Source organism: Bactrocera tryoni, chromosome 1 (assembly GCF_016617805.1).
Source record: "Bactrocera tryoni isolate S06 chromosome 1, CSIRO_BtryS06_freeze2, whole genome shotgun sequence".
Taxonomy (NCBI): domain Eukaryota; kingdom Metazoa; phylum Arthropoda; class Insecta; order Diptera; family Tephritidae; genus Bactrocera; species Bactrocera tryoni.
In genome coordinates, this window is record NC_052499.1 from 52,016,603 (window position 1) to 52,034,632 (window position 18,030).

The 18,030-nt window shown below is 37.1% G+C and overlaps 2 protein-coding genes across 2 annotated transcripts in view; both read left to right on the forward strand.

Moving 5' to 3' along the window:
* Positions 1 to 8,025: 8,025 nt before the first annotated feature.
* LOC120766263 (STAM-binding protein) lies at positions 8,026 to 11,115 on the forward strand. The gene is made up of 6 exons (XM_040091650.1): positions 8,026 to 8,258; positions 8,620 to 9,147; positions 9,283 to 9,598; positions 9,730 to 9,842; positions 9,910 to 10,012; positions 10,075 to 11,115. Exons 1-6 carry the CDS (start codon positions 8,143 to 8,145, stop codon positions 10,135 to 10,137), a joined length of 1,239 nt encoding a protein of 412 aa, XP_039947584.1. The 5' UTR covers positions 8,026 to 8,142; the 3' UTR covers positions 10,138 to 11,115.
* A 2,305-nt stretch (positions 11,116 to 13,420) lies between these two features.
* Positions 13,421 to 18,030, forward strand: part of LOC120770833 (calcium-binding mitochondrial carrier protein Aralar1) — a 39,458-nt gene continuing 34,848 nt past the window's right edge. The window contains exon 1 of the mRNA XM_040098426.1: positions 13,421 to 14,591. Coding sequence (XP_039954360.1) covers positions 14,538 to 14,591 — 54 coding nt within the window. The 5' untranslated portion in view covers positions 13,421 to 14,537. The remainder of the gene's footprint in view (positions 14,592 to 18,030) is intronic.

Below are 18,030 nucleotides of genomic sequence, written 5' to 3' on the forward strand. Positions count from 1 at the left end.
GTCGCCCACTCTGACCGCGGCGCGTCGACGATTTATGAGATTTAGGGCTGTTGCAACGCAGCAACGTAGTTTGCGCCCATCGTCGACGGTGTTTAACGATCATTAACGGTTCTACTCGGCGGCGAAATCGTGGAGCTTTGTCCGCTAGCTGCCACGCTCAGCTCGGCTTAGCTTAGCATAGCTGAGCTTAGCTCAAATGTTGCTGTTTGTGCTTTTAAGTGTGCGTGTGTGTGTGTGTGAGTTCAGGGAGCGTCAGCGAGTATGGTCAGTGTTGATGACGAAGACTCTTTGTTTAATTCCGTGGTCATGCATTTGTATCGTTTGCTGACGGAACAGCTGTTCGCTGGGCTTCTTTGTTTCGTGCGCATATCGAGTACGTGATTGTTTTTCTTGTTGGCACTTATGTATGTGTGTTATTGTTGGCTGCGATGACGTTTTAATCGTGCTCCGAAGCAACATACATACATACATACATACATATATTTTGAAAGTTTTAACGAAAAACTAACTATACGACAAAAATGAATTCAATATTCTTTTTTTTAAGAAAACTACTTGATGAAATGTTTTAAGCATTTCTGGAATATACATATGTATGTATTTGTTCATTCACAATAAGTGAATATGTAAACAATTTCAAAACACGATAAAACCTTAACTTCGGCTGTACGGAAGCTACATAATAAACGCTTCACAATTACAAAAGATTAATTACAAGAACTTGAATTCGATCGCTACATAGTACATATACATATGTACATATGCTATCGGGATCCGATATCGACTTTCAGATCGATATCTCCAAAACTTAGAGACTATTTCCCGTATATACAGACAGCCGGACGGATAGATAGACAACAATGTGATAGTGTTTAACGTGGGATCCAGCTGGCGACAGCTTAACTCCACGGTGCTCAAAAGCACAACGGATCAATACAATGCGTCGATCAGCGCCCTGAAAATTGGGTAACGATTTTCAGTACCAATCGGCAGTGTGGCATGGACACACTAACCACCTTGGTAGGGCTCGAGGCCCATCTAAAACCTCTGCCGTACTTTGGGTCCGGCACCCGGTTGCAATGCAACTCCACATTCGACTGACAAAGTCAGTTCTTCCCGCGATTTGGGTTTTAACCACAGCCACCACGAATCTCCACAAAGGGCCAAACCCAATGAGCAGACTGGAGCGAATTCCAGGGGCTACTGCTCCCCGTGGTACCAGGTTAAAGTCTTTGGTATTGACCTTGTAGCCGAAGCTACGACCAGTTGAGCTTCCATACAGCCCTGGATTGGTGGCCAGGATCTTAGTCGCCTCTTACGACAGGCATGCCTTACCGCGGGTATATTCGGTTTCCCCTCGAACCCGGAGGGGTCCCACCGTACCCGCAGGGAGAGGATAGATAGACAGATGAATACGGTTAAATCGACTCTGCTCGTCATGCAGATTATTTGTATGTACGAGTATACCTTAGAGCGGGTTGATTTACAGAGAGCCGAAAAACGACAGTTTAGGAAAAGAGCCGAGCAAGGAAGATCGGCACACACCACCTCTTCCTCGAAAGACGAACTGCCACAAGAACTGTCGCGATGTCTGAACCTGGTATCCCGCAAAGTTGAGCAACACCAAAATGGAGGTTTTCCTTCCTATTCTGTTCAGTGTTTAAAAATTATTTGTTTTTGAGTTACAACTGCAACCAATTTCAAAAATGTAGTTTCGAAAAAGTTTTTTTTCGAATTTTCTTTCTAGCTGGGTCCCATTATAGTATAATCTTCCAAATTTTCCGATATAATTTTGAAATACTATCGGCATTTTACTTCAAAATAGCCTCAATGTCGACGGTATTTCTTCAGCCTTCTTAAGGTTATTGAATCCATTATCTTTAGAGTGTCAGTTTTCTAGACCAACTTCAACCATCATCATCTCCGTTCAGCAATCAATGGAAAGCTCATTCAAAAATACTGTTTCATCCATCCTTCTCTGATTTTTTCTCATTGGATATAGGTAATGCTTATATAACTTTTAAATTACGAGGGACTGAATGGCGTTAGCATTCCGACGTTAGCAAAATCTAAACTAGTGGCGGAAAACCCGGCATTTTGGTCATTGACTTGGAAATCGGTGTTTGAATTTCAAAATAAGCATTGCTAGTTAACTTAATGGTGGTTCTCTGTAACTGCCAATATTGATATGAAATCCAAAATATGGATCGCTTCCAATTGAATATGTTGCATTTGCTTTTCCACTAATCGTTAACGAAGTTGTCTGGGAAGCAAATAAAAATACGAGACTTACAAAGTGCGTTCCAAAACAAACAGGAATCTAGCCCCCCTGGTGACGCAATCTAAATGTCGACTAGTGCGTTAGAATTTGCTATCTTTATCGATTGTCCAGCGAGAATTTCATGAAATTTCATCAATTGGAAGTGAAATTATGGCGTTTTAAGTGTCAGTATGTTTGTGTTATCGGTACCAAAATGAGCTTCGAACAAAGAGCCAACATTAAATTTTGTTTTAAAATTGGCAAATCTTTTGCCGAAACGTGGCTTATGATTGCCTATCCCGTAGCAGAGTGCACGAGTGGTTTCCACGTATTCAAAGTGGTCGTGAGGACATAAATGACGATCGACATGTGGGTCAATCAAAATCCGTGCTCACCGGAAATTCCATCGAAACTGTGCGTGCATTCATCAAAAATCAGCCGAAATTATCATTGAAATTCATGGAAATGGAATTGAACATCTCCAAAACATCGATTTATCGCATTTTGACCGAACATTCGGGCTTACGAAAGGTATGTGCACGGTTTGTTCCGCACAAATTGACTAACGACCAAAAATTGCTCAGAATCCAACATTCGATCGACGCTTGTGGCCGATTATTTGACCAAAAATCACATTTTAAACATTAACCACTCCCCGTATTCACTTGATATGGCACCGTGCGACTTCTTCCTTTTCGGAAAAATGCATTTGCGCATGAAAGGAAAGCGTTATGCAGATGTAGAGGTCATTCAAAAGGCTGGCACCGGCATACAGGCGGCCATACCGGCCAACGAGCTAAAACACCTGTTCGACATGCTTTTGGACCGTGCAAAATGCTGTATTGAAGCAGAAGGAGACTATTTTGAATAAAATAAACTGATTTTGCCGAAAAAACCATTTGTTCTGTTTTTTTTAAGACCTGTTTACTTTGGAAAGCACCTTGTAAGTTCTGCTAAGAGGTTAAATCTCAAATCAAGCAATGTTGAAATATTATAACAAAATGGCAGGGAAGATCACCACTTTCGAAGTCTGATTTGGAAAGATTTTCTTATTTATGAAAAAAATATTTATCAATACCATGCAATAGATATCGTGACGTTTTCAAAGTTGCTGCTTTCTTGAGGTTATACTCGAATGTTTCTTCGAAACTGTTTGTTAAATATATAAAAAATGATTGTAGTCCATACATATGTATATAAATTGACCAACATACAAATAAAATTGTATTGTTATAATGGTATATGAATATATGTAAGTACTAATGTATGTACCGAATATGTACGAACTCCACCTGGTGGTCGTTTATAATCCAGTTGATAAATTTGGAATGCCATAAACTGTGATTAAATGAATGAATTCACGATTAGATTAGTCGAAATGCACTTTATAACACCATCATTTCTTAAGTGTTTTTAATACTATAAACATTTTTTCCGAAACAATTTCCTTTACACCTTTTCATATAAAAAGTTGTTATTTAATCGTTCAAATCGTACTATATAAATAAGATTGTATGTTTATGATAATACCTACTATTAAGTATGCTGCTATGGGCAAAAAATAGTAAGACTTTGCTCATAATTTTAAAATTCTTAATTTATTATTCAAAATCTATATCGTCCCACTCAGAGTAATCCACTTTTGCCCAAATACATTTGTACCTTGAAATAGTTGTTAAAGTCAATTTCCGGAATAACTTTCAATATGCGTAGGGATTCACATTAAATGTCTTCATTTGACTCAAAACGGTTTACCCGGAGCTGTAGTTTGAGTTTTCTTAATAGCCAGAAGCCACACGAAGCTAAATTAGGTGAATACGGTAGTTGCGGCATGACATTGGTTGAAAATTTGGCGAAAAACTCACGAAAAATCAATGCAGTATGCGATGGTGCATTATCGAGGTGTCAGCCCATAATTCCGACCTCTTTTTACGCATAGCTTCATACAAACGACGTATAACATTCAAATGGTATTTATTGTTCACAGTTCGGCCAGTCGGAAGAAATTCGGACACCTCGATAATCAAAGATAACTGTCAACATACTTAATTTTTGGCACGCTTTGTTGACTCCCCTTTACCATGATATTTGGCCGATTGAATTAAAAAGTCGACCTATTTTTTGCTCAAAGTAGTATATTTCAAAATTGTTTTTCGACATAAATAAATGTTTGCGTTTCATTAACAATATAATTAATTAATATATAATATAAACTCACTTGCAAGTGATCTAGCTTCGACTGTAACGCTTCGGATTCTACTAAATACTGTTCAAGTAACTATTTTTGTCAACATTATTCTACTAAACGGTTTACCACAATCAATATTCGTCATAAGAATATTTTCATAGGTAAATAAATATTTGAAAATTCCTATCGCGACTATTACAGGGTTTGTCCGGAAAGTAATATTTAAAAAAATTTATTGAACCAATTGTTACTATTCTTTGAAAACTTTCAAAATAGGCTCCTTCTGCGTCGATGCAGCGCTGCCAGCGATTTCCAAGCATTGAAGGCCGTGGTGCATGCTGCTTGGATTCTCTCTGTCGTCTCAAAATGCTTGCCTTTCATCGGTCTCTTCAGGCAAAGAAACAAAAAAAGTCCGGACGGCCACATCTGCGCTGTAGGGCGGCTGTGGAAGCGTTGTGATGTCGGCTTTGGTTAGGTAGCTGTTCACAAGAAAGGCGGTGTGAGCCGGGGCGTTGTCGTGGTGCAACTTCCAATCGGCTGCGATGTCTTGTCGGACCCGATTGACCCTTCGTTTGCGTCTCTTGAGGACTTCCACGTGAAACTTGCCGTTGAAGGTTTGTCCAGGAGGAACAAATTCATGGTGAATTTGATGTCCAAAAAGACAATGAGCATCGTTTTTACTTTAGATTTGCTCATTCATCAGCGATCTCTTTCCGGCCCTCCAAAAAGGCCTGGTGCCACCGAAACACACCACGTCTTGCTAAAGCAACATCTGGGTACGCCTGATTGATCATATCAGACGTCTCTATCGCAGATTTACCGAGCTTCACACAGAATTTAATTGCGTACCTGTGCTCTAACGAACGCTGCATTTTCGGCTTGCACCGCTCACAGAAACACGTCGCGCGAAAATGTTTGTCCTTACTCTCCAGGTGCTCGGAGACAACTGACCAGCCGCTCGTTCGTTAGCTAGGAACGCCCTTTACCGAATCCAGTCGGTACGCGCACGCTCCGAAGTACAGTCGCAGCGAAAGAAAATCAGTCCTATTACTTTCCGGACAAACCCTGTATGAGATTAAACTTTAGAAACAGAGCACTTGAACTTATCTTGGAGATTAAAGTGCGATACACATGTACGCGTGCATGAACTATTTATATTTATAGTTATCCGGATGAAGAAGTTGTATATAATAAGTAATTTAGGCAATAAATCATAAAAATTAATACTACAGCTTTATTGAAATGGTCGGAAGGGTAGGGTTAAGCCAGTGGCGGATCCACGGGGGTGGGGGAGGGGGTAAATTTGGGAAAAATTTTTTGTCCAAAAGAATCACGCTATGCCCAGCTGAGCGGAATCATCTATATAGTAGCTATAAGTTGCCCAAGTTACCCATTTCATTTTCGTCAATTTTTGTGAAGTTATACCTTATTCTGGAAAATAAAGTGCCCAATTTTGAATATCTAAAATGGTAAGTATCGATGTTGTTTCGATTTTACTGTTCATTTTTGTGCGTGGTGAAATTTCACATAGAACCCGAGTTTTAACTTGCCCTCGTCCTCGGAACCCGACGATTCCCGCCGATAACAGCTGGTCCGGAAACGCCTGGAAATCATGCACGGAAATTTTCTCGGTTCTGTCGGGAAATGTTCCCGATTTTTATTCACATTTTGTAGAAAAAAAAATATTCGGCCGGGTTCGAACTCCAGGCTGCGCAAGTGACCTGCCAGTTTAACCACTACGCCACGTGCGACTTTGAAATGTAGATCTCAAATATGATAGACCTTCGCTAATCTGTTAAACCAGTTTGAGAGACAATGAAGAAAATGAATCTCCGAATGGAGAAATGCACTACGATAGGGACTGATGGATGTGCGGTCATGCTGTCAGATATCGGTCAACGAAATTCGGAAAGAAGCAAAAAATGCTGTAATGACTCCGTGTTTCTCGCACTAACTCGACAACAGTATTTCAAAGTCAGAGAAAGTACGATTAATCGAAAACGTTGCCAGTGCTATACGAGAAGTCGACAAATTCTTCAAGAACTCATTTCCAAAACGTGTGACTGTATTAGCAAAGATACTTGGTGAAAAAATTGTCCAGTTGTGTGAAACGATGGGTACAGAGGAGAGAGTAGTACGATGCTGTCCTTCAATTTGTTGCGAAGTTACCGTTGATCATCGAAGCTCTGTCAAAAATCAGTGAGCGGAAGAACAGAGAAACAGCAGGCAAAGCAACAATTCTCATATCGCCTTTGTGCAAGTTCGAATTTATCGTCGGGCTCCTTTGTCTCAGCGACATTCTAGATTTGATTTGGAAGCTCGTTTTTCACAAGAAGTTTTGGATGGTTACCAATTGAGTGTATTGCTCCCAGAAAAAACAAGTCTCTTAAAAGAAAACGAAATCGATGATCTAATCGGATGCTTGCGATGCAGCGATCAATAAAATCCTCCCTCAAGCCAGGTGCTGTAGCTTAACTCTAAGGGGTCGCTAGTTTTTTTTTTAGGTTCCCATACATTTAACATAGGAATGAATATTCCTTTTTTTATTCAAACTAAAATTTCACCAACTAATTTGCGTTTCTCAAAAATAAACATTACATATTCATAAAGTTTGCTTTTCGAACTTTAAAAATTGATCAGAATCTTTTTTCTTGCTCTCTCGATTGTCAGCAGACAGCAGACCCTGATCTTTTTTCTGAGCTGGCAACAAAACACAATAAGGGTCCCGTCAACCAACAGTTAGTGAAAAAATCGGGATGCTAGAAGAGCAGCGCTAAAACGAAGTACCAAAATTAGTGCGTTGTTGAAGTTTTGTAAAATTAGATGTCAGTAGTTTGTAAAATTATTTATATATATGGGTGATATAGGCTTACTGGGGAACCAAGCACTCAAAAATTAAATCGGTACCGCGCTATTTGCATACCTCAGTGGTAATGTGGAAACTGCAAAATGCCCAATATATGTAATATTTTTCAGCAGTGGCATCATTGGCAAATGTTATAAAAAATGCGAGTTTTGACAGCTCTCTCTCGAACCAAAGAGACTTGTATCAAGTTATCTATGACCAGTCTCCGCATGACACTGACCACCTCTTTGCATGCCCTACCAACCCCACTCATCGAACAACCTTTTCCCTTTGGCCCGACCAGCACGTTTCCTGGGCCTCCCGTTAGATGACGTCGACGACAACACAGATAACCCTTACCATCCTAACGGGGATTGATAACAGTTAAAACAACAACAACAACAACAAAATTTGCCCTACACTCCATGTAACTAAAAAACTTTACATAGCTGAAGGCATTTCCCTTTTATTCTTCCAATTTACAAGAATATAAAATGTTCGGTAACAATCGAACTTAGTGTTTTCTTATTTGTTTTAATTTGGTCTAGTTGGGTTTTAGAACAAACGAATTTGTGCTGCATAGTCCTCCGCCATTTTTCTATAAGTGTTCTGATTCCAAATTATTCTCTAGGGGAGAAAACTTCCCTCTCAAAGAGCACCACTTAATCTAACTACCTAATATTTTATGGCAACATTGGCCGATCAGCTGTACTTTGCTTTTGACAATATTGCAAGTTCTCAAAGTTTTTATTAGCGAATGTGAGTAGGAATTCAAATAAAGTGAAAAACAATATAATTGAATGAACTAGAAAAGGTTTCAACAGCGGTAGTGTCTCCAAAGCAACGACGATGGCAAAGGCGGTGAACAATATGGGAATGTCAATAGTGGAACCGCAGGAACGAATGCGCTTCCTATCCAATCATGGCAATATTATAGAAGTGGACGCCAACGTTCCAGTTACACGGTGAGTCAGTTCAAGGGATGAGAAAATAAAACAGCGATAAAAAAACACAAAACAACAATAAGCTTAATTAATGACAAAACATAATCTCTATTAATCACCTTCCCTTCAACTTATGCAAAGTGCCCTTGAGTGCGTACATAAGTATGTACATATGTAAAAGTTCTTAAAAGTCCTTGTACCTGTATTCTTTATTTTTTATTTTACTGTTTATCCTTCTGAAGCAGAAATCATATTTTTAAATTAACAAAAACAAAATACAAGGAAGATGGCTTCAAATTTCAAAAAGAATATAATCAATTTGGAATTCAGTTTTCCATGCTCTTGGTTGATTGCATATTAAAATTGTCAACTTCAATTTCAGATACTATCGCTCCGGCACAGAAATGCTACGCATGGCAAATGTTTACCTCACTGAAGGAAATCATGAAAATGCATTTATCCTTTACATGAAGTATATGACATTATTTATTGAGAAAATACGTTCACATCCGGAATATCCAAAAATCAAGGCTGAAGTAAAAGTAATCAATAAACGTATTAAGGAAGAAATAATGCCGACTACGGAAAAATTGCGGTCCAAACTACTGGAACGCTATCAAAAAGAGTATGAACAATTTTTGGCCAACAAAGAGGCGGAAAAAGCGCGTGAATTGGAGCGTGAACGTCAAAGACGTGCAACAGCTGGTGGAAGTTCTAGCGGTGGTTCCGGTGCACACATACCAACTAATCTGCATGTTCAAATTGATCCAAGTATGCAACCAAGTGCGCCTGATTTGGGACTGTTAGATAAGGTAGTTTATCCAAGTGATTTCCCAACTGGTACAAATCGTGCCGGTTCGGGGCTACTTTTGCCCGGTGATGCGGACAAAGAAGGCGCAAAATCAATAAGGTTTGTTTAGACTTTTCTTTTTAAGCAAAATGACATTTTTAATTTTAATTGTAATTTATTTATTTAAGTTAATATTTTTTGTGTCAGCCAAACAATTTAAAATCTTTTGTTCTCAAACTTTCTGATTGTCCACAGCAAGCCACCCAGTTTCGATCGTAACCAAAAGCCACATTACGAACGGTCCGATTCCCTACTGGCGGGTTCACTGCGGACAGTTATCATACCAGAGAACACAATGGATGTGTTCTTGCAATTGGCGCAAAGCAATACTTTGAAAAACATCGAAACTTGCGGCATTTTAGCTGGTCATTTGTCACAGAATCGTCTATTTATCACACATATTATAATACCGAAGCAACAAGGTACACCTGACAGCTGTAATACAATGAATGAGGAAGAGATTTTCGATGTGCAAGATCAACAGAATCTTATAACACTGGGTTGGATCCATGTAAGTTGTACTATTCGTTAATTATGTGAACACTCTGACTTCAGTGTGCGTTTTATGTAGATGTAGATGTTGTGAAGATTTTGTGTTTTTTTTCGTAATTTTTTATACAAATTTATGCACTTTGTTTACAGACACATCCAAGCCAGACAGCTTTCCTCTCATCCGTGGATTTGCATACACACTGTTCATATCAGATGATGATGCCTGAGGCAATTGCCATTGTTTGTGCCCCCAAGTATCAGACGTAAGTCGTATATGTATATATTTGGAACTGTATAGAATTTATGCTAAAATCTAATTTTTCACTTTAGCACTGGTTTCTTCATATTAACACCGGATTATGGTCTGGACTACATCGCACAATGCCGGCAAACAGGATTTCATCCACATCCTAATGAGCCACGACTGTATATGGTATGCATACATATATAAATAAGTGTTTAAAATGTAATTAAAGTATATTATAACATTTGCAGGAATCTCAACACATTCAGCTCGATGCTCAAAGGAAGATACAGGTGGTCGATCTGCGTAGATAGTATGTAGAGTTTTATGTTTGAAGAGGCCTTATTTTATAACTGCAAGCAGAAAGGGGAAAAGTGGCGCCAAGCGAATTTAAATAGCGTTAAATTAAAAAGTGTATATGATGGTGTTTGCTTTTCTAGCTAAAAATGTTGCATGCGAGAAAGTTCTTATTTCGCTAAGCAAACTTACAAGACAGTTAAGTAAGCAGCTCTTCGGATCGTGAAAATATACAATGACAGAAAAAATATTTACAAGGGAAAAATATCAAAAGCAGTTGCTAAGAAAAAATCACATGCAACATTTATACAAGAAAAGCAGGCACCATTAGATAAAAGCACATTATTTGTAGGCAAGATATATATTTTTAAAACTGGAATAGTTCCTTTTGCAATAAATTTATCAATAATACATACATACACATGTATATTTTCTGCTTTATGTGCGTGTGTGTTCAATAGCAAGTGCAAGCAAAGAATTACTTTATTATGCTGTAAGCAAAAATGTTTGGCATAAATATTCGCGCACGCAAGTTTGGTACCAAAATTGATTAAATAAAGTTGTAGTATTAATAAGCGCATACAATTATGCGCATAATGCAGACACACATATATATACAGACATATTTTTAGACATTTTTGCGCTGAAGGTGTATATTTATATAAAAAAAAGTTTGATATTCGCAACATGGAATTAGACGCTTGAGAAAAAAAGATAAAGCGAAAGATATTTAATATATTTTTTTGCTTTACTATTGCAAATATTTAAGCAAACAGCTTCAATTATGTAAAAAAATTAATTTAAAGAAATGTTGCAACACCTGCTTTATTTACTTATGTATTTATTTATTAATTTTTTTGTATTATGCTAGAAGGTTTGATTAGCAATGCATTTTGGACGCATAAATGTGATTTTACTGTTGGCTTATTTATTAACTTGAATTTAGCTTAGATAATAATTAAATTAATTAAAAGTAATACAACATAGTTATAATATATTAAAAATTGCTATATTAAGAAAAGTTATGCAAAATAACAATATATTTATTATATTATATAAAATCAAAAAAAAACAACATTATTTAACAAAAATTAAGCAACACTGACTTTGATAATTATTAATTTATCGACTAATGGTTGCAATAACTTAATGTATGACAAAGAGCTAAATCAAAATAAATGAAGAAAATTGCATTACCGACTTTGCTTTCTAATGGAATGAAAATCAACGCACGATTCCTGACACGTATGCTATGAACAGTCTGTCAATTAATATGTTCTCTTTGCTAGTTAAGAGCGCGATTGGCAACGGGTTTCTCTTTGCTGTGGAGCCTAACTTTTGTCATTGAAGAATAACAGAGGACTTTAAGGCACTTCCGCAAGGACACTGTAACAGTGGTGAGTTTCTTATAGAAAGTTAACAGCTTTTGAAAATTAGGCTCCACACTTAAACTAGTGCACAAAAAAACTTTTTTTATTCGTTAAATTCATTTAATATTCATTAGTAAAATTTAGCTTGCAAATCTTCTTGCTCATAAACGTTTCTGAATCAACGTCTAATAAATAAGTGGCTGTCTACAATTGTGACAAAAATCAACGTTTTAAGGTCCCAAAACCTTATCCAATAGACGGTGTAAAGAAGTGAAAAAAATTCTCGGTCAAATCACCATTAAATTCATCTTTCAAAGTTCAATATACTGCTAGTTGCTAGAGAGGCGACTTGATCCCTATTTGGAAATATAGATCCTAGGGCCTTTATCCTGTAGACTGTTTTGCAGTCAATTAGCAGGTGTTCTGGAGTTTCAGGTTCCCTGTCGCAGAACCGGGTAATCGCGCATGAAGCTAGGCCCATGTTGTATATAAGTGCTTCTTCACCTTGTAGTGGCTAGTGTAGAATGCGACAAGTAGCCTGACTTTGTCCCTAGAGTGCTTGATTCCATATTTAAGCCTGCTGAGATTATAATCCCCCATTAGCAACTTGGCATGGTACATGCTTGGAGTTTTTGTCAATACCTTTCTTTGCTTACTCCTTCTTATTATGGTATTAGGACTCACTGCGATGAAGGGTTTAGGTCCTACCATGTTTGTGGATGCTGCGGTATTGCTGACCGATGGGCCAGAAGAGATGGAGATGAGCCAACAACAATCCATGGCTTGCAGACCCATGATTTACCAGCTAGTTGAGAGTTTGTAACACAAAAAAGGAGACGTCGGAGACCCTATTAACGTGACGAGCTGAGTCGATTTAACCTCGTTCGTCTGGCCGTTGGTATGTAAATATGTATATTACGAACTAATCTCTCAAAATTTGAGATATCTATTTTATATTTTGCACACGCCTTTTTCTCCCCAAGAAACTACTTATTGGCTGGATCCGCCGATATTGTACCACTATATCATAAAGCTGCTATACAAGCTGAACGATCAAAATCCACTTTTTGTATGGAAAACCTTTTTATTTGACGAGAGATCTTCATAAAATTTGGCGCGGACTATTTTCAAAGGTAACGGTATAATCTCCGAAGAAATTGTTCGGACCGGAACACTACAGCATATACATACATATGTAGCTGTCATACAAACTAATATTTTTTATTTGTGAAGGGGATTTTGTTTAACAAAGAATGAGGGAAAAAAATTGGTTTGGACATTAAATATTACTTTTTATACCCTGAACAGGGTATATTAAGTTTGTCACGAAGTTTGTAACACCCAGAAGGAAGCGTCGGAGACCCTATAAAGTATATACATACATATATGTATAAGAGATCAGTATGTTGGGCTGAGTCGATTTAGTCATGTCCGTCTGTCTGTCTGTCTGTCCATATATATACGAACTAGTCCCTCAGTTTTTAAGATATCGTTTTGAAATTTTGTAAATGTCATTTTCTCTTCAAGAAGCTGCTCATTTGTCGGAACTGCCTATATCGGAGCACTATAAAATATACTTGCCATACAAACTGAACGATCGGAATTAAGTTCTTGTATGGAAAACTTTCACATAAAAATAAATTTTTTTCTATAAAGTTTTTTTCTATAAAAAAATAAATTAATTAATAACATTTATCTTCTAGATAACATTTTCACCAAAAAACATGATATCTAACATAAAAGCACGAATTTGACTAAAATGACAATCTAGCACAATTACACTTCACCACAAAACATATGGCGTATGTATGCATGTTTGTGCGCCTGCAACTAAATATACCTTACATTTCTCTCTGCATTTACATTTCCATGAGTTTCCATTTGCTGCAAAAATTCTCCAACGACACGGTGTGCGCTTCCGCATGGTTCAGCCGAGTTCAGTTCTTCGTGGTTGGTCAAATGTGAAAGAGCGCAACTGGAGTTCGATAAATATAGCAAACGTAGCCAATAAAAAATAAAACTAAAAAAAAATCTGTTAAAAGAAAAAGTTTATATTTACATTAAAATGCAATAAAACAGTGAAAGTGGTTGTTAATTAGAATTTTATGAAAAATCGATCTTCTACACAGCGCCTAGTACTTAGCTTTTGCATCGACTTGCCCGTACACATTCGTACATACTAATTTCAATTTCCGTATACAAATCGCAAAGGTCAAACACGTGAAAAAGCAGCGAGCAGAGCAAAGCAGGAGGCGCTGAGGACAAGAGCAGCTAAGTGAAACGGTTAAGGTTAGTGCGGCGTGTGACGGTTTGACGTCGTTGAGTGCTACGGTGAGGTGCGGAGGCGAGAAGTGTTGCGCTGCTGTCCTCCTATTCTGCCGCGCATTCTTGGAAATTGATTTATTCCTTTTCCTTTACGCGCCCGTATATTGCAGCGCCAACTTAAATTCTCTTCCTGATCTCCCTTCTGTTATTGCTACTTTTATTTTCACTTACTGCTGGTGGTAATCATCCGGATAGTGTTGCTAAGTGGCCAATGATTTGCAATCTTTACACTTGTTGTTGTTGGCTTTATTGTTATCTATCGTTAACATACATACAAACGCACACAGATATATAAGTGTATTTGTTGGAAAGCCTGTGTGAAATTTGCTGGATATAAGTGCTACTAATTAAAGTGTTTGCCAATATCGGGAATTATCCTATGTGTCAGTCGCGTTAAGAGAGGGTTAATAGAGTTGCTGTTGCTGCTTTACCAAAACAGTTACAAGTGTTGCCTTTGAATAACATACCCACCACTCTGGGTGTATGTGAGGGACGAGTGCAAAGCGAGCGTTCCTGCGAGAGTGAGTGGCGAAAGAGCGCAAAAGCGGATTCGTGCGAAAGTGTTATTGGCGGTGAAGTGGAGGGCTCCTAGTGACCGAGTTTGTGGAGGTGAAGAGTGCGAAATCTAACTGTGCAGCTGTTAAATTAAGTGCTTCAGCCGTACAAAGTACATACATACCTTCTGCCTGCCAATCTAGTCGGCGCGTGCCTTTTGTGTTATAATGAATATATTTTGTCCGAGCCATTGGATATTGCAGCCAGTTCAATGTCAAGATGTAAGTGTCATTTAGTCCGTACATTTCTATATTTACATTTTCATATATGTATGTATTTTAGAACTGGTTGATTTACAGGGATCCAAAAAAAAAACGGAAAAATCGCGTATAAGGCAATGTTCTACGGTTTTCTCTGAAAAACTTTGCATAAGAGACTACAGGTCTAAAACCGGTTTCGAGCCACCGATTTTTGAAGCAACGTCTTATGGGAATTATAAAAAATTTTTCGGCAGTTTTTGAGATATCGGAGTGAATTTTAAAGCGTAGGTACATTTTTAATAATTTATTAATCATTTGTCGGAATTAGCCAGATCGGATAACTATATCACATATGTATATCCCATACAATCGAGTCTTTGCATTTTTTAAGCTTCGCTTTAAAACTCGCTTTTTCGGAACCGGTTTTAGTTCTATAGTCTCTTGGGCAAAGTTGTGCAGAGTAATCCGCAACCCATTTCCCGTTTTTATAGAAAAAAAAACCGACTCACTCTATGATATATATACATATATTTATATATGTAAATATTTATATGTTCACAGTCTTGATATAAATACTCACCGATTTCAACCCAATTCGAATCATAACACTATTTGTCACTTCTATGTAAAAATGTGTGAAAATGGATTGGATGACAATTACGCCTACTTCACATATAATACATATAAGACAAGTTTTAGTTCTTTCTGATTCTTTGCCTTTATAGTATACAAATCAAGCACGAATAAATATGTATTTTAGGGTAAAACTTTGCAGAAATAGTGACTTTAAGGTACGAATATGTCATTTCAGGTCTAAAAAACATCAATTGTATTATCTTTTCAAGGCCCCATATAGAAAAAATATGGTCCTTCGTGCTTTTGGCTGATACGGATACTTTTATGATAAAATCATGCCCTTGTGACAAAAATGGACAAAATCGGGCCAATATACCTTATATTCTTATTTTGAAACTTCCGGTTAAGTTTATACCGCAAATAAACCAAGAAGGCACACTTTCGAAAACTTTCCACAATTTACAATAGCCCATTGAAGAATTTCGGAAATAGCCGCGAAAATAATTTAGGAAATCAAACTATGGTACGTTCCAGATTACGAGTTTGATAAGATATTTCCCTTATTGGTATATTGATATTTCACTAATATGGAAACCGGAAGTGTGAAAATCCTTAAATTAAGTAAATGGAGGCTGGAGGAAGTATACACCCCAGCTTATCCATTCTTGCCCCTGGACTCAGTATTATCAGGAAAAGAATCTCGTTATTTTTATTAACATCTCACAATTTGACCAACATTTTTGGAAAAATGTCAGTTAAAGGTTCTGAAGTCCACATATCCGGTATCTGATATCTTATATATGATTCCATTTTGAGAGTAGTATTTCTTCAAAGTGTAATTTTTATTTAATAATTGCTGATTTATTTATATATTGTAAAATGATGGAAACTGAAGGAATTTGATATCATATATTTATATATAGTAAGGTAATATTCCATTATCACCATTTACTATATCTTCCCTGAGTTCCAATAAAAACATGGTTGCTTTCATCAATATTTATCAAAATTTTCGCTTGAGTGGAGTGATGGACGTACAAACAAACGTTCAGAATTCAACTCGTCTCGTCTGTCTGCATATAAGCAAACTAGCCACTCAGTTTTTGAGATATCGATCTGAAATTCTGCATACGTCCTTTTATCCCTAAGAAACCTCCTATTTCGGTTCGCTATAGCAGAAAGCTGCCATACAAACTGGCCGATTTAAGTTAATTTCTTGTATGAAAAACCTAAGCAGCGAACAAACTACGAGCAAATTGTTCAGATAGGACAACTATAGTATAAAAGGGTGACCCATTTCGAAGCTCCCTACTTTTTAAAGAAAAAACACAGAAACTTCGAGTTTAATGGGGATTGTTAATTACCATTCGAAAGAACATTCTTTAGCATTAATTTTTTGAAAATTATCTCTGATAATCTAAGATGTGTCCATCCGCGTCCTCGGTGATACGCGTCCAAGGCCTGAATCGATGCGGGATTATCCGCATAGACTTTAGACTCCATTTATATCCACAGGAAAAAGTCTAACGGTGTGATATCACACGATATTGGCTCCAATAGACTGTGCCAAAACATGAAATTATCTGCTCACCGAAGTGTTTTGTTTGAATGATACAATGTGTGGGAAGTGACGTCGTCTTGTTCAAACAACTGGCGCTGAGATCGCGAGCTTTAATTTCAGTCATCAAATAGTCGGTTATCATGGCGCGATAACGGTCGCCATTGACGGTTACGTTTTCACCGGCATCATTTTTGAAGTCATATAGACCAATAAACTACAAGAAATCGTTGTTTTTCTAAATGAAATGGCAGCTCTTGAATCTCTTCAGGTTGCTCTTCGTTGCAAATGCGTCAATTTTGCCTGTTTATATACTCATTGAGCTAGAAATGGGCCCAATCGCTGAACAAAATTTGGCTCGCAAACGTCGGATCTTCTTGGAACTTTTCAAGAGCACAGTTGTACCATTTGTAAACATTGTTCAGGCGTAAATCCATACAATATTGAAAGTCAAACAATACTGAACAAAAATAATAAATAATACTGAACACAGTTTGGCACGACTCACGCGTGATCTGTCAAAAAAGGCTATTGAAAAAAGTATCTTCACTTGGATCATCTGTTACTTGCCACATAAACTATCGATCAAAATCAAAATAATGATCATTTTTTATGCTATAAGAGAGATATATACGAAAGATATTATAGCGTCAGTGCAGAGCTAGAGTTAATGTTTTTCCTTTTTATTATTATTATCTTTTATCTGCTAAATCTAAAATCTGAACCTTTAAAAAAAGATTTTCAAAAGTGTAGGCAAAAAGTTCAATATATACATATAAAAAGTTGTATATATATGTATATATATATGTATATAAATTTTCATCTTCATTACTCAAATTGCAAAGTAGAATATGACTAAGTTATTATTTAACACTCTGCTATTGTAAATCATGTATTCCGCAAAACTTTCGTTTTCCGCTTCCAATATCAGCCGTAGTTCAAAAAGCAAATATTTCTATTGCGCATATATGCAAAGGATAGGCGAGACGACTTCGAAGAAAAGCTGGAAAATGAAACTGAAAAAATACATAATTATAAATATTTGTTTTCTAAATGTATATTTGCTCATATCTACAAAATATCTAGATAATACATACATATGTCCTCATATAGAAAATATGTAGAATTCTTAGTAGATAGGTATGCGAAAGCTTGACGTTGAATAGCTTGTATGTATATAGAAATTTTTTCCATCTATTTTTAAAGTAATTTGCACGCACACACAAACTCTCTATATGTTCCACGTGATTATCCCGTGAGACTACGTGACGTATGAGTAACATACTTTCAATAAGACTTCCGTTAAATCAGCTGCTCAAGTGGGCT

Excerpts from the sequence above, each read along its gene's own strand:
- LOC120766263 (XM_040091650.1), top strand. The coding sequence starts at position 8,143 with ATGGCAAAGGCGGTGAACAATATGGGAATGTCAATAGTGGAACCGCAG. Across the intron at positions 8,259-8,619 it reads GCCAACGTTCCAGTTACACG|ATACTATCGCTCCGGCACAG; the intron begins GTGAGTCAGTTC and ends CTTCAATTTCAG. Across the intron at positions 9,599-9,729 it reads TAACACTGGGTTGGATCCAT|ACACATCCAAGCCAGACAGC; the intron begins GTAAGTTGTACT and ends CTTTGTTTACAG.